Genomic DNA, 24,522 nt, shown 5'->3' with positions numbered 1-24,522 from the left:
CAGTCTAGTTAAGCCAATTTTAATTTACTGTAGTGGAATGATATTATAGGACGAATGTTAGATGTAGGGTTTTAATTCTACATTTGTAAATTAATGGAATACAGGAATGCTCTAATGAAACATCAGGAAAACTGTATGTAACGTCCTGTCTCCGATATTAGGACAATAATATTATCTTAAACTTGCTCTTACTGGGAAGAAATCCGATATGATAACAAGTCGTCATGTTCTAGTTCGCTTCAAGAAGCATAATGATAAGTTACAAGTTTTATACAATTCAAAAACTATAGCTAATAGAAATATCTCACTAGATCAACCTAATACGTCATATGAGATATCTGACTTGAAATGTTCTTCTTGACTACTGTAAAATATTACTCTGTGTTCAAAAAAGTTCTGTAAATAATGCCGCCGTTAGAGGCTCAAACACAACTTATTAAAACAAAATATATTAGGCTTAGATTGCATAACCTACCTTATGATAGAATTGCCAAGACAGCGTATGGAACTGCTGTAGAACAAGAACTAGAATGGATTGTTCATGTTTATAAACATGAACAATCCAGTCTATCTTAAAAGATATTTAGTCCAGACATGGTTTCCGTACTATTTGGTTGAACCCTGCTATTTATGTCAAACACTTTGGTAACATATTGAAGAAACGTTTAACGTTTGAAAGACAAATTTCTATCTGGTTGGCGATCAATGCTTCGCCCACATTACTTGGAAACTTTTGCCGGGAAGATTAGACTGGGTGCATGTTGCCAAGGCCAGTAAACAGGTTAGCTCATTGGCTCTGGGGCTAACATGGCCCCAAGGTCACTGTACTGGCTCACAGTACTGCTGGCTTGCAGCAGTTCAGTAGCAGTGGAGTCCATCCGTGAACGCTTTGTCTCCGCTTCGTTCCCTGCTCTGTCGTGCTGGCATTCACGGTACAACAAATCATCTGTCAAAAAATGAGCTTTAAGCAACCCGGGCCGGTAGAATAGCCTTATACCTCGCCCGCGGGATGGTGCGGCCAGCCCAGACGTCAACAAACCTAATTAGTATCAAGGTTGCCTGAGGGATCAAACGTTCGGGGCTACTCAATAACAATGTTGTGTGTGGTAATATGCGACATTAACTTGTACAAAGGTTACCGTATGATGAGATATTAAACAGGTGGGAAGATTCACTTAAAAATGTAAAAAAAAATGAGCGCAATGTATAAGTTATAGATCAAACATGCACCCTTAAAAAGTGCAAGACTTAGTATGGATTGTCCCAAACAAAAAGTCAAACACACCTACATGCCTACGTAACAGGTCAAAGGTAACAGGTAACGAATAGCGGACGAGACCCCTGTCGCGTGACTTATTCCTGTACCTGTGTTAAGCGCGTAAATTCAAACAAAACGGAAGTAGGTTTGTTCCGTGTGAAGATTTTCTCTACAAATTCTCATTTTTCGGACGAATCGGACAGACCCAAACGACGACGGGACAATTTGGGTTTTTAGAAATCCCCAGGACAGTTTGGGCCTGACATTCGCGGCTGTGGAGGTGCTGCTGTCGGTGTACAAGTCTGTGGTGGACCGAGGAAAATTGGTAACTTGCAATTAGATAACAGGTCAGGTTGATATAATTTTTGTAGGATTCATACAGCAATTTGACTCCAACTATCTTGGATTTAAAGCATTTCATAACTGAGTTTGAAGACGCTTAGGACAGGTGTGATCGAGTGGGAAAACGTGAACTGCCCCAAACAAACACTGAAACAAAAACATGGAAGAAGAAAAACTGCGGGTGGACCGGTACTCCCGTGAGACCAAAATGGCGTCCGACAAACATGGGGACCAAAATCCAACTATCGACACACCTTCAGAGGCAGACTCTGGTCGTGGAACATCAGTTGCTGACGCCGCGACACCCGACAGAGAAGCCCGCATGCCGATAGAAGAATCTTCGCTCCCAAAAGGCCCCAACACCGAGTTCGCCATAAAACAGGAATCAGAGGGAAGCCGTCCCCTTCTGTATAAACATCTTCGTCATGATGGTGAACCGACAGCAACTGGGGATCAGCAACAGAATTTCGAGGGAGGAGACACTTTGTCTAGGTTCCACTTGGAAGAACTACTGCCTGGTAACCAAGTTCTACAGGCAGCCTCCTCTGTGCCACAAAAGGGCGCCGATTCAGTTACAGCCGCAGGGAAGACGTCCCGAAAGAGGTGTTGGAAGAAACGAAGAAGAGGGGAGAAGGAAAGTCAGCTCCTGTAAGAGTATTTTGGTCTACCGTGTCCAATCATCTCCGCGAGTTCGAAGAAGTTGGGGATTGTAACCTCCTTCCCCTCCAGAATGGAGTTCTCATCACGAGCTCAGAAGTAACCTCCCAGGACCTAACAGGACCCACAGTTCAACTTAAATTTGAGGTATGTGCCAACTGCCGTTCGCCGCTGTCTATTAATTCTATATATCCCCTCCAGCAATAGTTTTCTCAATCTATAGGGAAGATGACACACTGATTTGAATGGTTTGCGATCTGAACCTGTGACGTGTTCTCAGTAACAAATCATGGTGTTTCTATGTCTACTGTGTAAAGGAGGCCTAAGTTACATAATGATGTTAATTTCTCCCAAAGTACATGCATGTAAATATGAAATGACCATCTTAAAAATTAAGGTAGAAAAGCAGGAATTTCTTGTCATCTTAACCAACTAATTGCCTTGATATATGTCTTATCATTTAGGAGAGTAGGCGAGGCACTGTCCTGTTATATGCTGCAGTGTCCCAAGATAAGGCCATTAGCTATGGGCCATCAGCAAGTAATCAGGATGGGAAATTCATGACGCTCACAAAGCTAGGTGAAGGTTCGGAGGGTGAAGTGTACATTGCCATCGATCTAAAAGACAAGAATTTGTTTGCAGTCAAAAAAGTGAGTAAAGGACTTAATAGCATGTGGATATATACTAAGGTCGTGTTGATGTGATTATATGGATGACATCCTCTGGAAACCCCAAAATTGATGCGAGCGTGTGAATAAAAAATGTTTGACAAAAAAATTGCCTTCATTATGAAATCTAGGTGGTCATGAAGGTTGTTGAACAAATGACTAAACACACAGAGTAATATCTTATTAACATGGTAAATAATAGACTTCATTTTCATTCCTTCACATTTTCTTCTTGTCCATTGGAATGGAATTTTTTCAATATACAGCATATATTTGCTCATTTTGCAGCTACTTTGTACGATTGACAGTATGGTCGAAAAATTTTTTTTGAAACGGATGAAAATTTATGTGCACGCGGATGTCATCCATAATTTATCAAATCCACATGGCCTGAAAGGAATATCAATGGACAAATTGCATTTTTCTTGGTTGCAAAAGGATGTTTGGAATACATTTTGCAATGGCTTGTTCTGACTCATATTTAGTTTGATAACTAGATAGATCATGTATGATTTTAAAGAATAATACATCTATTTAGTAGTAATACACAAACAAACAAGCAAACACAATTTATATGTCTTTCTACATGTAAGCTCTCTCTATATATATATTCAAGATGGTGACAAAAAATGTTTCAGGTGTCACTACAGAAATTTGGCAAAACAAATCCAGCAGCCTTCCTGCAGCTGACCGACTGTCCTCAGGTCTGCAAGCCGTTTGGCCTCATCCTGGATGAGGAAGGGGAATGTGTGTATTTCCTCATGGAGAGACTGCGAGGTAAATTATTATGTTAACCGAAGGAAAACATATTGTTTTTACTACGTTTCTTCCTCTTCTTCTGTTCCAAACACTAACCTCTGACCTGACCAATGACATGATTTGTTGACGTCTGGACCATGGTGACTGGTGTTAGGTTACATAATGTTGCAATTTCATGGTCTGCTCTACTCCTTTCACCATATACTCGTAGTACATGTATGTAAATGTGTTTGAGTAAAAATTAACAGGGCAGACCATGTCCGAAGGTAAAGATTATGCATTTGCTTTGCAAAGGTTACTTCTCTAGTTTTTTTTCTGCATTCAAATTCGCAATGAACAGTTTTAGCTACATTCCCTATACCCATTTATCATTTTTTGTATAAAAAACAGGAACACCTATTAGATACTTGCCATTTCTGAGTGCATTTGTAACACTGATTTTTTTTCTAGTTTTACTTACCTTGACTTTGCAAAATCTTACATAATATTATGAAATCAGCAATTAATTAACTCATGATTTACTGATCTTGTAGTATTCTCCATGGGAGTGTGTAGAAGTTGAATTCCCAGAGTTTATCTACTGCTCTCTTTTTATATAGATATTGTTACAAGATCATACCAGACCATTACAGTCATGATAAGAGGCTTCAATGCTTTCTGCATGTTTAAACCAAATTTAGTCTTCTATTCAGTAAGAAATTTGCCTTTTCAGGAAAGACTCTGAAGCTTTTGCTGAACAGTGGAGATGAGATACCCATAACCACAGCAGTTGGTATCTGTATTGAGATCATGAAAGCACTGTCATACATACACAGCAAAGGAATGGTGCATCGTGATGTGAAAGGTAGAGGACCTGATTTGCATAATTTATGAGAAAATGCTAGAATTGCATTGTTTGTTAATATAAGACACTGTCTTTTGGTTGAGAATATGATAAAATGATATAATTAATGAAAATGAGGATCCTATCTGTTAAATCAGGGGGGAATAATCAATAATTTGTCAGTCATAAAGATTGACATCATTTGCCAAAGGTATGAGATTGGGGAACTCTAGTTTATTTTGTGCTCCATGATTGTGTATGATGTTGGTTATAATGAGTGAGTGATTGTGTATGTGTTACTGTAACACTAGCTAGGGTGCCATCCTATTTGTATGCCAGGGCCCCCATACTCCCCCTAAGAAATATTTATTGTGGGGGGGGTATGGGGGCCCCGGCATACAAATAGGCCCAGGCTACTGTAAAACTAGTTTCCAGACAAAAATTAAAAACGAATTCAGAGTAATGTCATTGCTTAAGACTGTAGTAAGTTGCAGTGCACTGCAATCTTTGCTGAACTTGTCTGTTTCAGAAGACAATGTGATGAGTAAAGGCACAAATGCCACGGTGCTTGACATTACGGGTGTCAGGAAGGCTGATAAGTACAGCCAGTTTGCCCAAGACACAGTGATGGCAGTCAATCTCCTGAATGAGATGCTTCTGCCCCCTGACTCTAGATCTGAGGGGGCTGTTTGGACACCCTCAGACGAAGACCAAAAAAAATACGTAAGTACAAACCTGTACAAGACAGCCTGAATGCCACATTGGTTGGGATTAGCAACTTGACCTGTAATTTGAGCTATTGGGCATCCAGGCTAGTAAGAGCTTTTATGTAGGGAATTCTAAAGTGCAGTTCAATATCCAAGATCTCCAGTAGTGCTGTTTTTGTTTATGTAGGAAGCTGTAAGTACTTTAGACAATTGCCTTAACTCACACTGCTGCAATTATTATGCTATTTTTATGTACGAGATAAGGCACATTGATATCACACATCTCATGAGCAATTACTTATTTTAGCCCAAGGAAGCTCTTCAAGATTTGAAAAAGATCATGGAGATACAAATGAAAGCGGTCCCTTCAATGGATCATGCTACAGTGGAGAAACTCCTGGAGGATCTACAGTCAATTTCACGGAGACTCAGTGGTGAAACCTGGTTTATTTTACGTTTATACTAATCATTACTAATCACAATTCATATTTACATGTACCTGTATACTAATCACAATTCATGTCAACTCCTAAAGAAAATACCATCCTCATAGTCGGGTAGTCGGAAGACCAGGTATTCATAAAAAAGAAGCTACGCTTACTTAGTGGTTTATGAGGTGGTTTTCCCCCATGACCAGGTATTATATAACACAGATTTTATTTCTGTACTTAAAGGGGCAACAAATGTTGCTCAGTACCAGGGAGCTACATGTAGTAGCAGTGATGCGGATCCTGCACAAGGCATGACTCAACAGGGAAGCACTTCATCTTCTTTTGACAGCAAGGGTATACCGTCGCCTTTTTTTGATAAAGGTGAAAAAATTCAGTACTTCTATTACATTACTAAAACACTATTAATTCTGGCTCTTTGTTTGGTTTATTTGTTCCTGGTACAGCATATTTTATATAATGTCATAAAAGGTAACTGAAATCTTTAATTTGCCATGCCTTACACTGCAGTATCATTATATTGAATGAATGAATTGAATATATTGAATTATATGTTCTGAATGGCACATATTATTGTCAGAAAATATTGTAATGCAAACAACTGTAACTGTATGTCTACTTTGGACATTACCTACATGTAGTCTCACTGGTTACCAAACATATTTAATCTTTCTTCCTCTCTGCAGCTGAAATTGGCTTGGTAACCTATGTGATTAGCTATGTGTGTATTGAAGCTTGTTGATTTGTACATCATAAATCTAGATGAGCTGATGAAAAAGATGGAAGCACTCCAGGCAGAAAAGGATAACTGCAGCAGGGTATGTTATCACTCTCTTTTAGGATATTGACAGTGCTATAAAAGTATAAGCTTAAAATGTATGCCCTAGGTTTTGAGTCATGTTCATGTTTACATTTAGTATAATAGTATATAAAGGTTACAATACTGACCCTGATGATGAATTGTTGGTTATAGCTCAAGTGAGGGATTATCATATCAGGTGCTGGAGAAAATTGGCGATGAATGCCATCTCTGTTTAAGATAATTAGGGCACTACAAGTCTGTTTTTCTTCAATAACAAGAAACAACTGTTTTCTTTTCAATGTTTCAGGAATTGGTTGAGGCACAGAAGAAGATAAAGGACCAGGAAGAGCAGTATGTTTTTGGTGCATTTATCATGCTTTGTTATAAAGAAGAGTTTAAAAAAATGTAACTGAAGGTAGATGTAACAAGATTTAAATGTAACAAGATTTAAGAAATGTAAATTAGTACTACTGTGGGGCTACAGTGTATTCAATCAAAGTGCTCATACACTTTGATAATTATTCCTGAGAAGGATCCTCCAATGCTTTAAATATTTGCATGACATCATGTTAAACTTTTACTAATATATCAAATTCTGTTTCATAACTTTAAAATGTTCATACCCCGTTCCTTCCTATATAGAATGCAACAGATGGAGAAAGAACACAAGGATGATTTCACTCGTGTGAACAAGAAAAGGATGGAAGTATGTGATGATTGCCCATAATTCATATTGTGTTTTAATGTCAATAATGTGCAATTCTGCCTTCATATCAAATGATAAGTAATATTATATTACTAAATATAATATAATATTATATTTCAATTGGGTACCCATACAAGTTAAATGACTAAATAGTATCCCACTGGCCAGATCTTTGGGTACAAGATAAGATGAAAGATTATCTATCCAATAATCTATACATTATATCATTATATATAAATTAGTACAATGTAGTTATTGTTCTTGATCCATCTTGAATAAGCATCTAATTTGAAGTCTTTTCCTTTTACCTTCTCTTTCAGTTAAAATTAAAAGTCAAACTCCTTCAAGATGAGAGGCTGATGACTGAGCTGGAAAACTTGAAGGTTTGTGAGTTGCAAATTAAGTAGCCCATTCAAAACATTTTTGATACCATATGATAATGGTAGCCTTCACAGATCTTCATTCACAGAGCCTGTGAAGAAGCCAAAAGCCCTTAATGATTGTTGATAAATTATCAGAAAAACTGTAATGGATACTATTCAATTAGCCACAGAAATTCTTTATTCATCAGGCTGTGCTGAAGAAGGAGAGGGAAGGGAGAATGGAAAACTTTGAGTTCTGAGTTCTATGACAATCATAAATCAATCATCAGAATTATTTTCAGAGACAGCCTTTTGGTGGTTTGTGATCTTTCAGTGCTTTTCTGAAAGTTAATGTTAATTGTATACCTGTCTAAATTTTTCCAACAAAAAGATATCAATATATTGAACATTACATGTTAAATTCAAAAGTGGACTTCCAGCTACTCAGGATTGGTAATAGTTGCTATTTGTACAATTATTATTCTTAATGTACTGTCATAAACACTTCTGAATCAGATTTCTTGCTGCCATTTGCTGCCCAAAATCCAATGTTTATGGTATAACAAGAGGATGGTTGAGCTTGATGTATTGCAAAAAGAGTGCCTGAAAAAAAATCTGGGGCTCTTTCTTACATGTATGTCCTAAGCCATGTGATGTACATATTCTGGATTTTTTCAATTTGCCTTAGTGGAAAGCACAAGCTCAGCACCTTGAGGTTGAGAATCAAGAAATGATGATGGAGTTGGACATGTTATTACTAAAGGACAAAAAGCTAAAGGATGAGCTGGATGCTCTCAAGGTAGGTTGGCTCAATCAATGACATTATACAGTCCTTGGCTCAATGTTGATGATAATGACACTATATAATGTGCAAGGTGACGTCTACCAAGTTGACAGTCAAAATGTTTTGCCTTCAAATAAATAACAATGCATACTGTAAGAAATGTACACAATGTATGTATTGAGAGCAAGACAAGAGGGTAATGTATATATCATATGTTGAGCTTCTCAAATCTTCATCAGGCTAAGATGAAGAAGATGCAGGACGAGGATGCCAGGGCTGAGGAATGAACTGGAAGGTTAGGAGCTCTCGGAGTCATCAAGAATCCAACAAGAGAGAGAGAGAGAGCGCCGCTAGAGGCATGATTGAATCACTGACAGGCTGATGAAATGTTTCTGTCACACTATATATTAAGTGTATACGACTTCTGAGTCTGATTATGTCAGTTAAAGAAAGATCTTTGTATGTACAATGTATTATTATTACAATTTATTTATTATAGCAACCTTCCATGTCAAGGGTTGATTGTAGCACTCTGGTGTTATGGCCATGGGCACAGCATCTTGTGTGCAATGCATGGCTAATCTCAATTTAATTCTTCCTTTAAGTTGGCAGTATGGTCGTTATGTTATGACAAAGGAAGGTGGAGATATCCCAGGATCAGTGTTCAACAAATGAATACATTTTGTACACATTGTATGATGTTAGATGATATCATTTTAATATACAGAGTAATGGTTGTAGAGTATTAGATAATAGACAAAGGAATCCACTACATGACAATAATATGATCTGTCCTTAAAAAGGATGAGTAGAATGAAGTAACTTTATTATACAGTCATGACATTCCCTGCCAAAGACTTGCACATTTGTACAAGCCTGTACTGCCTGGCTTACACAGCTCAAGGTCATGAATATGGATGATACAAAACAACATATAAATTCAAACTTGTATATGTTGTACAGTAGATATTGTGTATGACTTTTGTGTAAGTCTTTAAAATAGGTCAAAATGTGCAAAATGCCTGGCTTTCCAGCGCATCAGTCAGAATTAGGAATCATAGATCTGCAGAAGTGCCAGGGCTGAAAGAAACAGCAATAAAAACAATCATATCAATTGTCTTTAAATGACTGAAGTGAATATTTGGTGTTCAACATACAATTTATAATGCATACAGACAAAGAGGACCAAACAAGAAACACAGAGGATATGATTTTCTTAAAACATATTGTTAGATATGAAACACATAAAAAACACACACCAGACAGTTAAACTTACAGGCCAGACGGTGCAGCTCCATACGTTCCTCCAGGTTGTCCTGTAGCCGTTCCATGAGTCTGTAGTACTTGAACAGGGTGTCTCTGGGCCACACTGTCTCATGGATGGCCTCAGACAGGACTGTCATGTTCTCCTGTACAATCCTGTCCCAATCTACAACACAAAACCCACAAACTACATTAATTATGACACTAAGCATCTCTCCATGAGTCTGTAGTACTTGAACAGGGTGTCCCTGGGCCACACTGTCTCATGGATGGCCTCAGACAGAACTGTCATGTTCTCCTGTACAATCCTGTCCCAATCTAAAGCACAAACCCACAGGTTTCAATAAGAAATTATTATACTAGCTAATTATAAGCCCAAGCATCTCTCCATAAGTCGGTAATACGTACTTATACAGGGTGTCTGTGAGCCAGACTGCCTTTGGAAAAATGGATTTTGACCTACACCGTAGGTGCCTTTCTCTGTAAACATCAGCGCATTACCAAGTGAATTCTTCATATTGGCCTGTTTTTTTTTTTTTCAAAGAAAGTTGGTCAGTGCAAGGCTTTTAAAGACAACTTCTTAGGCACTGAACTACTGGGGTTACTAGAACAGCATCTCTTCTTTCTACATGTACATTTGTAAGTCCGAAATATTAATGCTTGAGACAATCCAAATTCACAGAGACCTACGAAAAAGCACTGGGTTACATTACGTAAAGGCTACTCAGGAGTATTCCCTGGTACCCAATACCCTCTCACACTGGGATGGACTTTGTCATTGTCTTAGCATTGTGGGTCCTTTAAAAACATGCTTGAGGTGTGCATGGCTCTCCTCAAACACAGGTATTTGTTGCAGCCTGTCCTTACCTGCATCAGCCTTCTCAGCCTCCAGGAGATGGTCACTGATGTTCCGCTGGACGCTCGCTGTATCCTGGTCCATGAAACTGCCAGGGGGACACAAGGGATTTCCATGTCATGAGCTACGTTACTGTGGACAATAATACTGTAACAACAGTCTACATTTGTACTGCATTAAAACATGAAAAATCAGGATAAAAATGCATCTCCTACAAATGACGAACAAATAAAGTTAACAGTGAAATTCCTTAATTTTTGTAGGGACAGTGATAAGGAGGAAACTAATGTTGCTGACTGCTTTGTAATGTACATTTGATAAAGATGTACGATACAAAGTTAACTTGTCAAGCTATATAGTTATACATGTATAACATTGTATGGAGTTTTGTGGAAGTATTCAGCACCAAGGACAGGTATGTTAACTTTTGTGTTGAAGGAAGTCAGCACCAAGTACAGGTATCTTAAGTTTTATAAACAAATTAAATGTGGGATTTGATTTTCATTAAGCTTTCTATGGCCATCTAGGGACACTTAAAAAAACTTGTCACAGATCTTCTGGTAAAAATAATTATTATTAGTGATAACAACTGAACTTTGATTTCCCTTACCTGACAGCACTCTTAGAGGGCTTTCCTGTGTCCTCTGGACCAGCACTGAAGGGAAAAAAGTTGAATAAAAGTTTTCATTTAATGAAAATGTACACTGTAAATGTAACAGTACAACCTTGACTCAGGTTTATTGTGAATGGCACCAAGTACAAGTTACAACGCAATATCAATTCATGCATGTAGGACATCATGTAGCTGTATATGGATTTTTATTTGCTGCATTGACTGTTACTATATATAATAATAATATTAACTAGAACTAAAAAATGGCAATGGTTTTAATGAATAGTTCTTAGTATGATGCATACTGAGTGGCACAGGTAGAATTACATGTAGTCTGGTGCAGGTAATTTTCAATGTTACCTGCACCAGTACAGGAAAAAGTATTTTGAGCCGTGAGGTATTGAGAACTATAAGTTATAAAAAGTGCAAGTTACCAAAGTCAACTGTTGATGCACAAGAAATAGTAAAGGTACATAATTATACTGATTCAATGTATCTTGTATGAGATATTTGAGGAAACATAACATAACAAGGTTTATATTCATGGCACAGAATTAAGTTCCTGATATATTTCGTCTTTGCCAGAATAAAACATAATTCCTTAAAGAAGACATGATCTTACTTGAGAAATGACCCTGTCAGAGGCACCGTCTCAGTGATGACTGTTGTCTCCAAAACCTCTTCAGTACTTTTAGCCCCCTTTACTCCACTGAAACAAAGATAATTAGTTTAAATCACATCCATGTAGCAACAATTAACCATTCAGCAAAGGAGAGATTGATCAGGGTCAAAGATTAAAGATAAGGATTAAAGATTAGGACAGATTAGGAAAATGGAAAACAAGAGTATACAAAAAAGTATACTTTCTAGAGCTGTATGTGTACCTAATACCTGTACATGTCACCGCAACACTATTGGGCACTAGTGATGCATACCTAAACTCAACTTTAGGTTCAGGTCCGGATTCAAGTCGAGAGGTTTAGGTTCAGTTCTGGACTTGTAAGTCCAGACCTAAACCCATGGCATATACAAAATTGCATGTTGGTAACCTTGCAATGTTGTCTGGGTGAAACTTTGGCCACATAAAATGGAGGCCGGTACTTGACGATGCCAGATGGCAATGTTTTCTTCATTTTGCAGCAAAGATTTTGCAATCTATGGAAGGTTTTAGGTGGTTTGGAAAGAAAAGGGGTATGTGAAATGGTCTTTTATGGTAATAAGTCTGGACTCGGTTCTTGACTTTTAGGTTTTTTTGGACTTGAACCTAAACATTCTTACAAGCCCGGATCCAAGTCCAGTGAACCGGTATGCATCACTATTGGGCACCATTTTTACATTAATTATAAATAAGCTGCATCTCAAAGATTTGTTTGTTTATTTGTTCATCTGATGGATCTCAATTAGTGAGTAATAGATTACATACTGCACTATTCTAAAGGTTACAAAATCATATCATTACAAAGTTAATCTAATTAATACATTGAACATATTACATACACTTATCATAACACTCAGAATACTTATAACCTGTAACTGTGTATTCTTAACCAGACTATATACAACAATGATTGTAAAGTGGGAAAAAAAAATGACATTTTATTTAGGTAATTCTAATAGGTACAGCTCTATTATATAGCTCTTTTATACTATATAGAAATTTTCCTTACTGTACATGTATATTAGGTAATTGTAAAGAAAAGATAACATTCAGCAGTGATAAGTAAGTGAAAGCCAACCTCTCTTCTAGTCCACTCAGCAGGCTCTGACGGCTCTCACGTCTGTATAGATATATTGAAAATTTTAGGAAGTTATCATTTTCAAAACATACATTTCTGTTTTTTCTTCATTAGGCCACACCAATTTAATTTGTTATTTCTCAGATTTTTTAAGAAAAAATATGCAGCGAAAGGGTGAAATAAAAAAAACAAAACAGGCCAAGGTACATGTACCTCATAATAGCCAGAAATTTACAATATGAGCCATGAAGTGAACATACCAGGCTGATTTATGATTAAAACAATAGACTTTGGACTTTTAATGAAACAAAATTGCTTTGTTACATTGAAAAACATTAACTAGGACTTTCTTTAACCATTGGGGCAAAAATACAATTGTCTTTCATTGAGCATGTTGCAGTTATTTATTTTTTTTGTAAATCAGAAAACAATGGACAGGGTGAATCCGAGAAACAACAAATTAAATTGGTGTGGCCTTATATATAGTTACATAATTATATACATGTATATAGAGCTGCATCAGATTGCTTTCATTTCACAATCATATAACGAATGCTCTTGCATAAAAGTAGTTTAAGTGTTTAAACTTCATACTAAATTCTAGAAGGACTTTGACCTGTTGGAGAGCTCGTTCTTGAGTTTCTCCTCCATCTCTGCCACCTGAATGGCGCGCTCGTACTGCTGAACCTCTACTACTAGGTCATTACGGATGTTCTGGAAGTTGTTCACTGGTGATTATGAAAACAAGAACAAGAAGCCATAGGTGACAATTCTCCGTGAAGTATTATATATTGCAACAAAAAGAAGTAGCCATTGGCGACAATTCTCTGTGAAGAAAATAAATCGAACAAAGAAAAATTGTTTAAACGCGCGTCGGCTCAGTCATCTTAAGTCGCAACAACCAATCAGAGATGCGAAATGCCGACACGTGACGCGGGATTTGGGGAAGGGCGCGCGATGCCCGAAATATTTTTGCGTCAATATTCAGCGCCGTGTTTCAAGAGATTAATACCGAGAAACAAATTCTTTTCTTGTTTTGAACGCATAAACATGCATTTACGCTAATCTAGTATGATTCAGGGTTACTTTTTTTTACCTGCCATGGCCAGATTATCTAAAGATGTGTGTATTGTGTGTACAATCTACAGAAAGAGAAATGTACATCAGGTCCGATCATCCGATTTTCACGTTTCGGTTTGTTGGACTCGGTTCATGAACGTATTTTGGTTTGGCTCCTGGAATGTGCGAAAAATGACTCCCGGGACTGTCTACAGGGAACACTCGCACATTCGCGGTGTATCAGGACAGCGCGACTGGTCGGCATTAGCGCAGTCCCTGCAATTAGTAACAGTTGCACATCAATCCGGCCGAAAGCATGATTGTGTAACACAGGCTACTTCTTCATATACCGGCTCATACTACACGACGCCTTTACAACTAGCAAATCATAAAATTACCCGATCTACTAGTACGGTATGTGCGGTTTACCAGCCCCAGACCACATCTGACCACGAGGCAGAACACATTGATGGGTTGCTCAAAAATATTGTCCATGTTTACAAAGAGCTGCTCCACTAACACTATGGAGCGGCCCAACCCAAAAATATTGGCCATGTGTCGTTGCTAGGACGACCGGCCAGTTGCTACGTGACTAAATACACGCCGCCACTAGGCCGCCACACCCGACCAGTTTGAAATCGATAGGATTACGTTATCGGTATTAACATTTCCTAATGTTGACCATCAGCCCCGCCGCGACTTACTACCGGTGACATAAACGGACGACAACATATCAACGGCATGGGGATGTTTCGAAAATAACCATTTACTCCAATATCAAAACAGCTACGGTAAAAATAAAAAGACGTGCATCATCCCGGACATAATGCAACACCACATGCGAAATTACACAGAAATGCGACGTACGGAAGAATGCGTTTTGGCTGCGAACATCTTCCAAAAAACTTGGCATCTCTTAACCATGGGCAAAAACATCTGGAACCACTTATCAAAACCACCCCGTATCTGCATGAACTTTTACCCCCCCCCACTGCTATTCCAAACAACGCGTTTTTCTGGACCATTCCAATTCGCCTCGTAATTGTAGGGGTGCGTCTGCTATATTACATTGACCGCGAAAGCAGCAACGGCAAAAATACACATTCGTGCATCAACACGGGCATGCCCGCAGACGGCGTATAAAATTGCGTGCCGATTACACAAAGAGAACCCAGTGTTTTGACTGCGAACATGAAAAATCAGCCGATCACAACACTCCGTCCGGAGGTCCTGACCTCCTTCACGGAGTAACAAGCAGGCGGTCAGAATCAATCTGAAAGTTGATCTGTATCAGTCAACATCACAATTTAGAGTTTATTTGACATCAAATACAATGACAGTAACATTTTTTTGCCTTTGTATCTAGGACAAATAAAATACTGTTCTTTTATGTCGGTGAAGGTTAGACTGTTCTTTTACTGAGACACTTCTCATGCTTCTTATGCTTATCAATAAGTAGTATGGAAATTTTCCTTACACTTGAGTATAAACGGTATTTAATCTAATAGTAAGTGCCAAAAGAGGACAAAGCATCACGTCACAATAGTGTTATATGTACAAACATAAGGGAATACCATCAAATTTGCCCAAGCAACCACCTCTATAAGCTGGTCATCTGGCCATAATGACCACTTTTTCACAGTTATGATTTCCCCCCATAGATGTAAGCCTAAGCCGACCACTTGTCCAACGTGACTGGACCAGCACTGACTTGGAACTGTGCATGGCCCAATCTCTGCCTATGACCGCTTCAGTTTCAAGTGTGAGGCAGAAAACATTTTTTATGATAACTGAGAAATTATGACATTTGTAATTGATTTTGACAGCATAACAGTCTTTGCCGAATGTAAAAAGGTGGAAATTTTGCTACATTTTCTGTCGTCATACTCTTTACTTTAAGAAGACATCACTACTAAGTCTTGTCTAAGAAGACCATGGTTCTGTAGGTGGTCAACTTAGACAAGTTTGACTGTAACCTACAACACGACCTACCCATGATGCCCACAAAGATGTTGCGGAAGATGAAGGATCCGATGAAGATCCAGAGGATGACGTAGAAGCCGGACAGGACGGGGTTGGCCACCTTCACCAGGTCCATCAGCAGCTCGTGCCAGTGATCCAACGTGAACAGCTGGATCAACGTGATGAACGCGTTCTGGATTGAACTGGGATTCAAAGAAAAGGACACTTCTATTAATGTCTTAAAGAAGGACCAAAGGATCAATGGTATGCATCACAAAAGTCAGACAGGATGCCAGTGATCCAACGTGAACAGCTGGATCAACGTGATCATGAACGCGTTCTGGATCGAACTGGGATTCCAAAAAAAGCACACTCTTCTATAAAATGACTTGAAGAAGGACCAAAGGATCGGTGGTACAAATGTATGCATCACAAAAGTCAGACAGGATGCCAGTGATCCAGTGTGAACAGCTGGATCAACGTGATGAACGCGTTCTGGATCGAACTGGGATTCCAAGAAAAGGACAATTCTATTAATGTCTTAAAGAAGGACAAAAGGATTGATGGTATGCATCACAAAAGTCAGAAAGGATCCCAGTGATCCAGCTGGATCAACGTGATGAATGCGTTCTGGATCGAACTGGAATTCCAAGAAAAGGACACTTCTATTGATGTCTTAAAGAAGGACAAAAGGATTGATGGTATGCATCACAAAAGTCAGAAAGGATCCCAGTGATCATGCATGAACAGATGGATCAACGTGATGAACGCATTCTGGATCGAACTGGGATTCAAAGAGGAGGTCACTTCAGATCTATAAAATGTCTTGAAGAAGGAACAGAGGATTGATGAATATGCATGACAAAAGTCAGACAGGATCCCAGTGATCCAGTGTGAACAGCTGGATCAACAGGATGAACGCATTCTGGATCGAACTGGGATTCCAAGAAAAGGGCACTCCTATAAAATGTCTTGAAGAGGGACCAGAGGATGGTATACATGTCAAAGTCAGACAGGATCCCAGTGATCCAGCGTGGACAGCTGGATCAACGTGATGAAGGCATTCTGGATTGAACTGGGATTCCAAGAAAAGGACACTTCTATTAATATTGAATGTCTTAAAGAAGGACCAAAGGATCGATGGTATGCATCACAAAAGTCAGACAGGATCCTAGTGATCCAGTGTGTAATGAACGCGTTCTGGATCGAACTGGGATTCCAAGAAAAGTACAATTCTATAAAAATGTCTAGAAGGAGGACCAGATCTAGAGGACCGATGGTATGCATCACAAAAGTCAGACAGGATCCCAGTGATCCAGTGTGAACAGCTGGATCAATGTGATGAACGCGTTCTGGATCAAACAGGGATTCCAAAAAAAGTACAATTCAGATCTATGAAATGTCTTGAAGAAGGACCAAAGGATCGATGGTATGCATCAGAAAAGTCGGACAGGATCCCAGTGATCCAGGGTGAACAGCTGGATCAAAGTGATGAACGCGTTCTGGATCGAACTGGGATTCAAAGAAAAGGACACTTCTATAAAATGTCTAGAAGAAGGACCAGAGGATGGTATGCATGAAAAAAAGTAAGACAGCTAGGATGCCAGTGATCCAACGTGAACTGTGAGCTGGATCAACGTGATGAACGCGTTCTGGATCGAACTGGGATTCAAAGAGGAGGACACTTCAGATCTTTAAAAATGTCTAGAAGAAGGACTAGAGGATGGTATGCATGTCAAAAGTCAGACAGGATCCGAGTGATTCAGTGTGAACAGCTGGATTAACAGGATGAATGTGTTCTGGATCGAATTGGGATTCAAAGAGGAGAGCAGGTAAATCAATGTGTTGATGAAGTTCCTTGTGGATCAAGCCAGGTGATGAAGGTATTCTGGATCAATCTGGGATTTAGAGAAGAAAACAGGAAAATGTATTGATGATGATCCATGTGGATAAAGGCACTCAATCTGGATCACACTGGGATTCAGAGAAGAGTACAGGTACATGTACTAGTATTGATGATGATCCAACTGGGATTTAAAAATTGAAGAATACTAGTTTGAAAGCTCGTACCACTTCCAGGTGTACTGACCTGAAGCTCTTCTGATACTCGAGGTAGATGCCCTCAGCCTTGGTGTAGTTCTCGAAGAAGATGATCCCCATGATAGCGAAGATGTACATGAAGGTCAGGAGCAGCAGCAGGATGAAGGTCATGGACTGGGCAGAACAGAGGTCAAGCACATTGATTTCTTCATTTTAAACTAATAAATTTAGTGGTTTTATCTACCAATTTTCATGAACTTTGCCTCTGAGGTGGTGTACTTTTTGCATGTTGCAATTGTCATGAGCTTTAGTATTCATCCATATTTTGGTACAAGGTCCCATCAAAGAGCCTATTGCTAATTTCGAATTGTGCCCATGGGTAACAGATACTAGATAGAGCAACCACAGAGGAAATACAATGTTTTGTATTACAAAGTTTTCATCTCTTTGTTTTGAGGAAATCTTGCTTTTCACGTTTAGTTTAAAATAACACCAGTCTAGTCTAATTCCGGACTAATTCCCATATCTCAGCAACCTTACATCTAGCTGGGCTAATATTGTAATAGCTGTAATTAGCTGGGCTAATATGTAAAAATGATGTAAGAAATACATGTATGTATATTAAGGGGCCATCCAGGACCCCTTGGGGATTAACCCAATTCTGCAGAATTCTGGCTCCAGTTCAAAGAATTCTGCAGAATTGGGTTAATCCCCTCAGGGTCCTTGATGGCTGCCACATATTTCTTACATTACTTTTAACGATTTTGGAGCCGGCGGACACCCTCAGACCGAAGGGCTACAACTCCGCCAAAAAAAGTAGGCCATGAAATCTCATTACATCAGTCAACGGAGGTTTCCAGTCGGCTTCAGATGCAATTTTGATAATGGTCCGTTGTCTCTATAATTTAGGTAGAAACTGTAGTTAAACGTAAATTTTGGATACGAAAAATATAGTTTTTTGGCAGCTTTTTCAACGGACCTGCTAGGAAAAAACGAATTTTCCTAGGCTAACGGCTTATATACTGAAATAGCTTACTACTTCCCGTTTCTGAAAAATGAGAAAAATATAGATTGTTGTGATAAGTTTTTCGCGAAATCCGGTGACGCGACTGCCTTGAAATTCCACATAGAACGCAGCTATTTGGGTCATCAGGCGACAAACCGCATCACCCTTGCTCACGGACTAATACAGAAAACGCTTCGCTGGCCGACCAACTTCACCACGCCGAAAAACACTTCAATCACAAGGTTTTTTGATCAAGTCAAAACCTATTTGAAAATCTACAACGATCGCCGAGCTATGGGAAGCCAAACCTAGCGTGACAACCTCGCAGATCCGGCGATTTACTGCGCACTATTTGGAACCCTGGTCAGATTTAAACTCCTTAAATATGCTTTTTTTTCTTCCTCGTTCCCACAATGCTCCCAACTGATGGTCATACCTGAAAAGCCTTAGTGATGGCGAGGGCGATGAGTCGGACTTGGCGGAAACGGGAGACCATCTTCAGCGAGCGCAGCACACGGAAGATGCGCATCTGCTTGGCAATGACGGCGAGACCACCTGTCCCTACATCACCTGTCATGTTCATGATCTCTGGGATCACAGACTATAGTGAGGGAGAATACGTTGTAGTTATTAATAAAGGCAGGGTTGGACCAGTCCTATTGGCTACTTGCTCTGAGGGCAAGTAAAAGTACTGCCAAAAAACAGTTACTCAAGCAACTGGATATGATTTTGAAAACGTCAGACGTTTCAGCTAGTATCCACTAGCTTTCGTCAGTGACTGAGAGACCAGAGGGGAAAGCAGGTTTATACACAACCTGTTGATTGATATGCAAATAAAGTGAAGACAAATTTTTGGAAGTCGAAAAAGGAACAAAAGTCAGACAAGTCAAGACAAGATGATGTAAATTAGTCTGAAAGCTCCTGTTATACAGGACAGAAGCTAAAGTGTTGTCTGTCCTCTGGGCCGGGAGTGCCAAATCCCAAGTGCCGGAAAGATCGACCCGTAGCCCCCCTTCCCTGTTGAGGGTGGGGTTGTACATTCTTTCATATATTGCCTCTTTAACACCCCGTTCCCACCAGCGTGTTTCGCGGTCTAAGACATCCGTGGACTCGAGTTTGAAAGAGTGACCAGGTTGCCCAGTGGGCAAACCTTAACGGCAAAAATTATGTTGCCCATCAGAATTTTAGGTTGCCCCACCTATAAGTTACTACTTTCCTCAAAGTAAGTACATACATAAGACTTTGACAATATTTCTAACAGCCTTTAGTTAACTGATACTAGTAATAGCTATTAATACCTAAAAGCAATTTAAAAAGCATCTGCCAGATACAATGGTGCAAACCAAGTGGGCATGATTTGGTGGGGGGGGAGCATTCTTAAAATTCAAGTAGCACACTGGGCTACCTAGGTTCAAAAATAGGTTGCCCCAAGTAAAATTTGGTTGCCCGGGGCAACTGGGCAACCAGGTATTTTGCACGCTGCTATAAAGGGTTGCCCTGAAATTCAACTATGTACCTGGAGTGTGACGATGAAGTCAAACACGTTCCAGCCACTACTCCAGAAGGGGAAGAAGTCGTCCAGCCACTTGAGGATGATCTCCAGCATGTACATGATAAGGGAGCAGTAGTCAAAGATCTTGATGCACATGTTCAGGGTGGCGTAGTCCTCGTTGTCACCAACCTCTGTAACAATTAAGACGGGTCAAAATAGAAGGAAGATCCATAAGTTATACTGTGAAGCCATTATCAGTGGAACAGTCTACCACAAGACATACATTGTCAACATTTGTGCACTTTGCCTCTGAGGTCTTGTGCTTTTTGCATGTTGCATGCCATAAGCCTTAGTATCCATCCATGCATTTTGTATTTTGGTACAAGGTCTCATCAAAGAAACTATTGCTAATTTCTTTAATTGTGGATATGATAACAGATACTAGATAGAGCAAAGAGCAACCACAGAGGAAATACAATGTTTTGTATTAAGAAGTTTTCATCTCTTTGCTTTAAGGAAATGTTGCTTATCACATTTACTTTACAAACAACCTCCAGTTTAATTATGGACTTCCAGTTTAATTTGATCCGGACTGAAATGCAATTTCAGGGCGGCAAAACAAAAAAAATATTCTGGATGAGGAAATCTGTCTGATATTGACATTTACTGCCATTTATTATTATTTATCATTATTGAAGTTTGAAATATCCCCAAAACAAGCTATGAGGAGTCCCTCTATTTTTTGTACCACCCATAAATACATTCTAGAACCAGCCTACTCTGTGCGCATGTGTGTGCTTGACTAGTTTATTATTACGTATTACTCTATTTTATCATATATGAATGATAGAGGCAACTCATTGTGACAGTCGTACCTGAGTCTATGCCAAGCACAATGGAGTTGCTCAGGATCAGAATCAACATGAACTTCTGGAAAAAGTTGCCTAGAGGAAGATTTTAGTCAAGGAAAAGCCGATAAAAACAAAGCAAGGCTTACATGTGCATTTTCAGCAGGAAATAAGCTGGAGATACATGTAAGACTAGAGATGCTAGAAAATACAGGACACAATGCAAGATCTTTTTGCTTTCTGAGCAAGTAGTGTACAATCTTTTATCCCTACAAGGGTCACAAAGGTATAGCATGAGTTTTAGACAGGAACAATGCCCTTATGACTCTTGACCCATTTAAGAACCTTGAATGTAAAATTTGTTCTGAAATACAAAAAAAGTACAGTGGTGCAGTTACATGTAGTACTGTAACTGTTTTAAAAAGTACTGGCTTCCTCATATGTGCCTGTGCTCTACATGTATATATGATATCATTCTCAGTTCTTTGAGATGAAAAAAAGGATACTCTCCAGAATCCAGCTGGCCCACAGGTCCGCCGAGGGGAATTTGGAGTACTTGTTTCGTACGCGGTTCTTGCGCCGAAGCGAGCGGTCCACGAACAGCGAGTCCACATGCTCGTGGATCTGGAACTTCACCAGCGCGTTGGGACTCTCCACCATTAGCTTGTTCATCACTTCTGGGTCTAAAGGAAACAAAAATGCCTTCAAGAGTTATCAACCAAGGATTGAGGTGTTCAAGAATAGAACTATCACAGAGTGGAACTCACTGTCACCAAGTACAGTAGGGGCATTGTCATTAGATTATGAACTTTAGACAATTTCTAGAGTTAGATGTTCAAGGGTTAGGTGTAACAAGTCGTTCAGTGTAATGTAGCCAGCTGCCGCCATGCCGTGTGCCTATGAAGTTGGTATGTTACACCAAAGGGCGGTTATATCGGCTATACAGTTACAGAAAAATGCACCTCCATTAAAAAATCCTTTGCAAAAGGAAAACTTTATATAGCTTTTGCTCTGTTCCTTCTTCTCCAAATAAATAACTTGAAGGTCAATAAACTGGACCAGACTCTGTCACCATGGTAACTAGTGTTGGAGCAAACACCCTGCGATGTTGGATTACATTATGTAGCAATGGCAGGACTGAGTTGGAGTGGAAGAATAAACAGAGCAGTTGTGTAGTTTGTTAGGCTAGACCATGTGAAGGTAAACATTATGTATTCGCTTTGCAAATGTTAACATTTTACAAACATAGTTCAAACTCTTAGTTGTGACACACCAAAAGCAGTACCTCCATTTATCAAGTGATTACATCTTAGAGACAACATGTTAGACTTAGAGAATTATTGTCAAACCTCTATTGTAACCGTACACATATATTCTGTATGTAGGATGAGATCCACACATATAGTTAGCTTTAGTAGATCTTTAGTTGTAAATGACCACACAAAAGTCCCTGTACTTTTGTTGTGTCAATAAAGAATCTCTGTAATACAAAATCATTGTAGACCTATTACTATTAGTTAAAGGGTTACATGGTAATGTGAGCAGGTTCTCTACGATGTGAATCTTACCTAGCCTCCTTCGCAGTCTCGTTGGGCGTCGGCGTTATTTTTTCTGTATGCGGCCGCGAGGGACGATTTGCTGCCGAGGGAGTTTTTGCCGTGTTGGAGAGCGAATCCTTCTCTCCACGGCAAAAACTCCTTCAGCAGGAAATCGTCCCTCGCGGCCGCATATTACTCACGTCGCTCACAGAAATAAAAACGCCGATGACCAACAAGACTGCGAAGGAGGCTAAATCTCACCCATGAGTTCTGCGGTGTGATATTTTGGGGTGGTGAAGACTCCAGTCTCCCCGATGGAGTCCAGCATGTTGAAGTCATGGATGAGTCGGGATCGGAACAGCTCGGCTTTGGGGCTCAGCTCGGTGGACGGACCCATCTTCTCGGCCGTACCCTGGTCTTTCGCAGCGGTGCTTTCGCCCGGCGGTTTGAGGGTTATGCTCCCGCGTTTTTCCCCACCACCTAACGTGATGCTCCCGCGTCTTTGGCCACCTCCTATCATGGTTTCTGTGGTAGCATCCTTACAAATACAATCAGAAAAAAAAGTAAGATTTTTGTGCCAAAACTGTGAATATAATTATAAATAATTGAAATTTTTTCCTCTCTAGATTCAATTGTCATTTTCAATAACTTTCAGCATATTAGCATCACAATTTTGCTTTTCCGGAGAATAAGTTGCTCCTGGCCTGTATTTTTTGGAGGCTCCTAAATAGAATGTAAACAAACAGTGGTAAACAAACTGAGGAGTCCAGGCAGTTTTCCTGAACACGTTTTTGCGGTGCAACGACGTTGATTTTTTACTCACCAAATGTCATTATGTTCAACCCAAGCCATTGCTTATAGTGCAAGAAAATGTTTAAAATCTATTGTGCAATGAATTTTACATAATAATATCGCATGACAAAATCTTGAATGTATCTAACAGAAAATTGTGACCTTGAAATATTGAGACCAATGTTGGATTTTTACCTGTGGGCCTCCAAAAATTCATCAGACTAAGAAAACATGGGGGTAGAAATTGAAAGGTTTATATAATATGGTATCTTTGCTGTATTATAATGTATAATGTATATTATAATGTATATAACATATATAAGATAAATATGGTCACCATAATCACTCAAATGAACTTCAACAGTGTTTAGAGAGTCACAGCAAAATGCGAATTTGTGCTGAGTGAAACAGATTTTTTTCAACGTTCTGAAGTTTTTTTTTTACCACGTCTAGCGAAAAATACTTTGAAGATTCCTACTTAATAATTGCGCTAGAATACTTACCTCACCAAGTATAATGGAATATGGAATATAAGTTTATCTTGGTCAGTCCTTGGCTGGGGTTCGAGGTTGCGGTTTGCCCTCCATATCAACGGACAAACTACAAACACTACAAAAACCTCCAGTTCTTGCACGTTCTGGAACGGCATTGTTGACACTTTCGAATGCGAGTCGAAAAACTAACACACGCGTTTTGGTCATGATTTCGTCGAAATTCTTTCAGCTACGCGACCTTTTTGATGTCATAAAGTGTCCAGGTATTCCAAACGTTGGAGAAATTGTGGTAATGTGCAGGAAGAGACGACATTTTGAAGAAAATGCAGGTCTTCGTCGACGCGTCCACTTTCCCCATATTTCCCGCCATTTTTCCAAAACAGGGACTGTTCCAACTATAACGCTAACCCCTTTCAGTTTTATTACAACCTGATTATAGTCGTAAATGTAATAAACCTAATTCTTGCTATTTAAGTACATAAACAGATAATATAGTTTGGTATAAA

General features: G+C 39.3%; 2 protein-coding genes across 2 annotated transcripts; one reads left to right on the top strand and one right to left on the bottom strand.

Moving 5' to 3' along the window:
• Positions 1 to 1,468: 1,468 nt before the first annotated feature.
• Positions 1,469 to 9,229, top strand: LOC109478459 (serine/threonine-protein kinase 24-like). Its single transcript, XM_019779993.1, has 13 exons — positions 1,469 to 2,404; positions 2,722 to 2,907; positions 3,564 to 3,702; positions 4,397 to 4,528; positions 5,037 to 5,230; positions 5,522 to 5,648; positions 5,889 to 6,026; positions 6,426 to 6,481; positions 6,773 to 6,816; positions 7,108 to 7,171; positions 7,492 to 7,554; positions 8,222 to 8,332; positions 8,557 to 9,229. The coding sequence occupies exons 2-13, from the start codon at positions 2,818 to 2,820 to the stop codon at positions 8,602 to 8,604; spliced, it is 1,206 nt and encodes a 401-aa protein (XP_019635552.1). The 5' UTR covers positions 1,469 to 2,404; positions 2,722 to 2,817; the 3' UTR covers positions 8,605 to 9,229.
• A 370-nt stretch (positions 9,230 to 9,599) lies between these two features.
• LOC109478447 (cation channel sperm-associated protein 2-like) lies at positions 9,600 to 24,171 on the bottom strand. Its single transcript, XM_019779979.1, has 14 exons — positions 24,136 to 24,171; positions 22,992 to 23,268; positions 21,699 to 21,875; positions 21,220 to 21,288; positions 20,369 to 20,535; positions 19,289 to 19,453; positions 17,896 to 18,020; positions 15,837 to 16,009; positions 13,402 to 13,513; positions 12,786 to 12,827; positions 11,672 to 11,758; positions 11,047 to 11,091; positions 10,448 to 10,524; positions 9,600 to 9,898 (listed from the first exon to the last, which is right to left on the bottom strand). The coding sequence occupies exons 1-14, from the start codon at positions 24,169 to 24,171 to the stop codon at positions 9,777 to 9,779; spliced, it is 1,674 nt and encodes a 557-aa protein (XP_019635538.1). The 3' UTR covers positions 9,600 to 9,776.
• Between the last annotated feature and the right edge of the window lie 351 nt (positions 24,172 to 24,522).

This window comes from Branchiostoma belcheri, unplaced genomic scaffold, assembly GCF_001625305.1.
Source record: "Branchiostoma belcheri isolate BF01 breed outbred unplaced genomic scaffold, Haploidv18h27 scaffold44, whole genome shotgun sequence".
Lineage (NCBI taxonomy): Eukaryota > Metazoa > Chordata > Leptocardii > Amphioxiformes > Branchiostomatidae > Branchiostoma > Branchiostoma belcheri.
This window is presented reverse-complemented; position numbering and strand designations above follow the sequence as displayed.

Bases quoted from the DNA above. Each gene is read 5' to 3' on its own strand.
- LOC109478459 (XM_019779993.1), top strand. From the start codon at position 2,818: ATGACGCTCACAAAGCTAGGTGAAGGTTCGGAGGGTGAAGTGTACATT. The intron at 4,529-5,036 runs GTAGAGGACCTG...TGTCTGTTTCAG, and splicing joins GGTGCATCGTGATGTGAAAG to AAGACAATGTGATGAGTAAA. The intron at 8,333-8,556 runs GTAGGTTGGCTC...AATCTTCATCAG, and splicing joins ATGAGCTGGATGCTCTCAAG to GCTAAGATGAAGAAGATGCA.
- LOC109478447 (XM_019779979.1), bottom strand. From the start codon at position 24,171: ATGCCGTTCCAGAACGTGCAAGAACTGGAGGTTTTT. The intron at 21,876-22,991 runs GTGAGATTTAGC...TGTTTCCTTTAG, and splicing joins TCACACCGCAGAACTCATGG to ACCCAGAAGTGATGAACAAG. The intron at 18,021-19,288 runs GTATGACCATCA...TGTTCTGCCCAG, and splicing joins CCATCACTAAGGCTTTTCAG to TCCATGACCTTCATCCTGCT.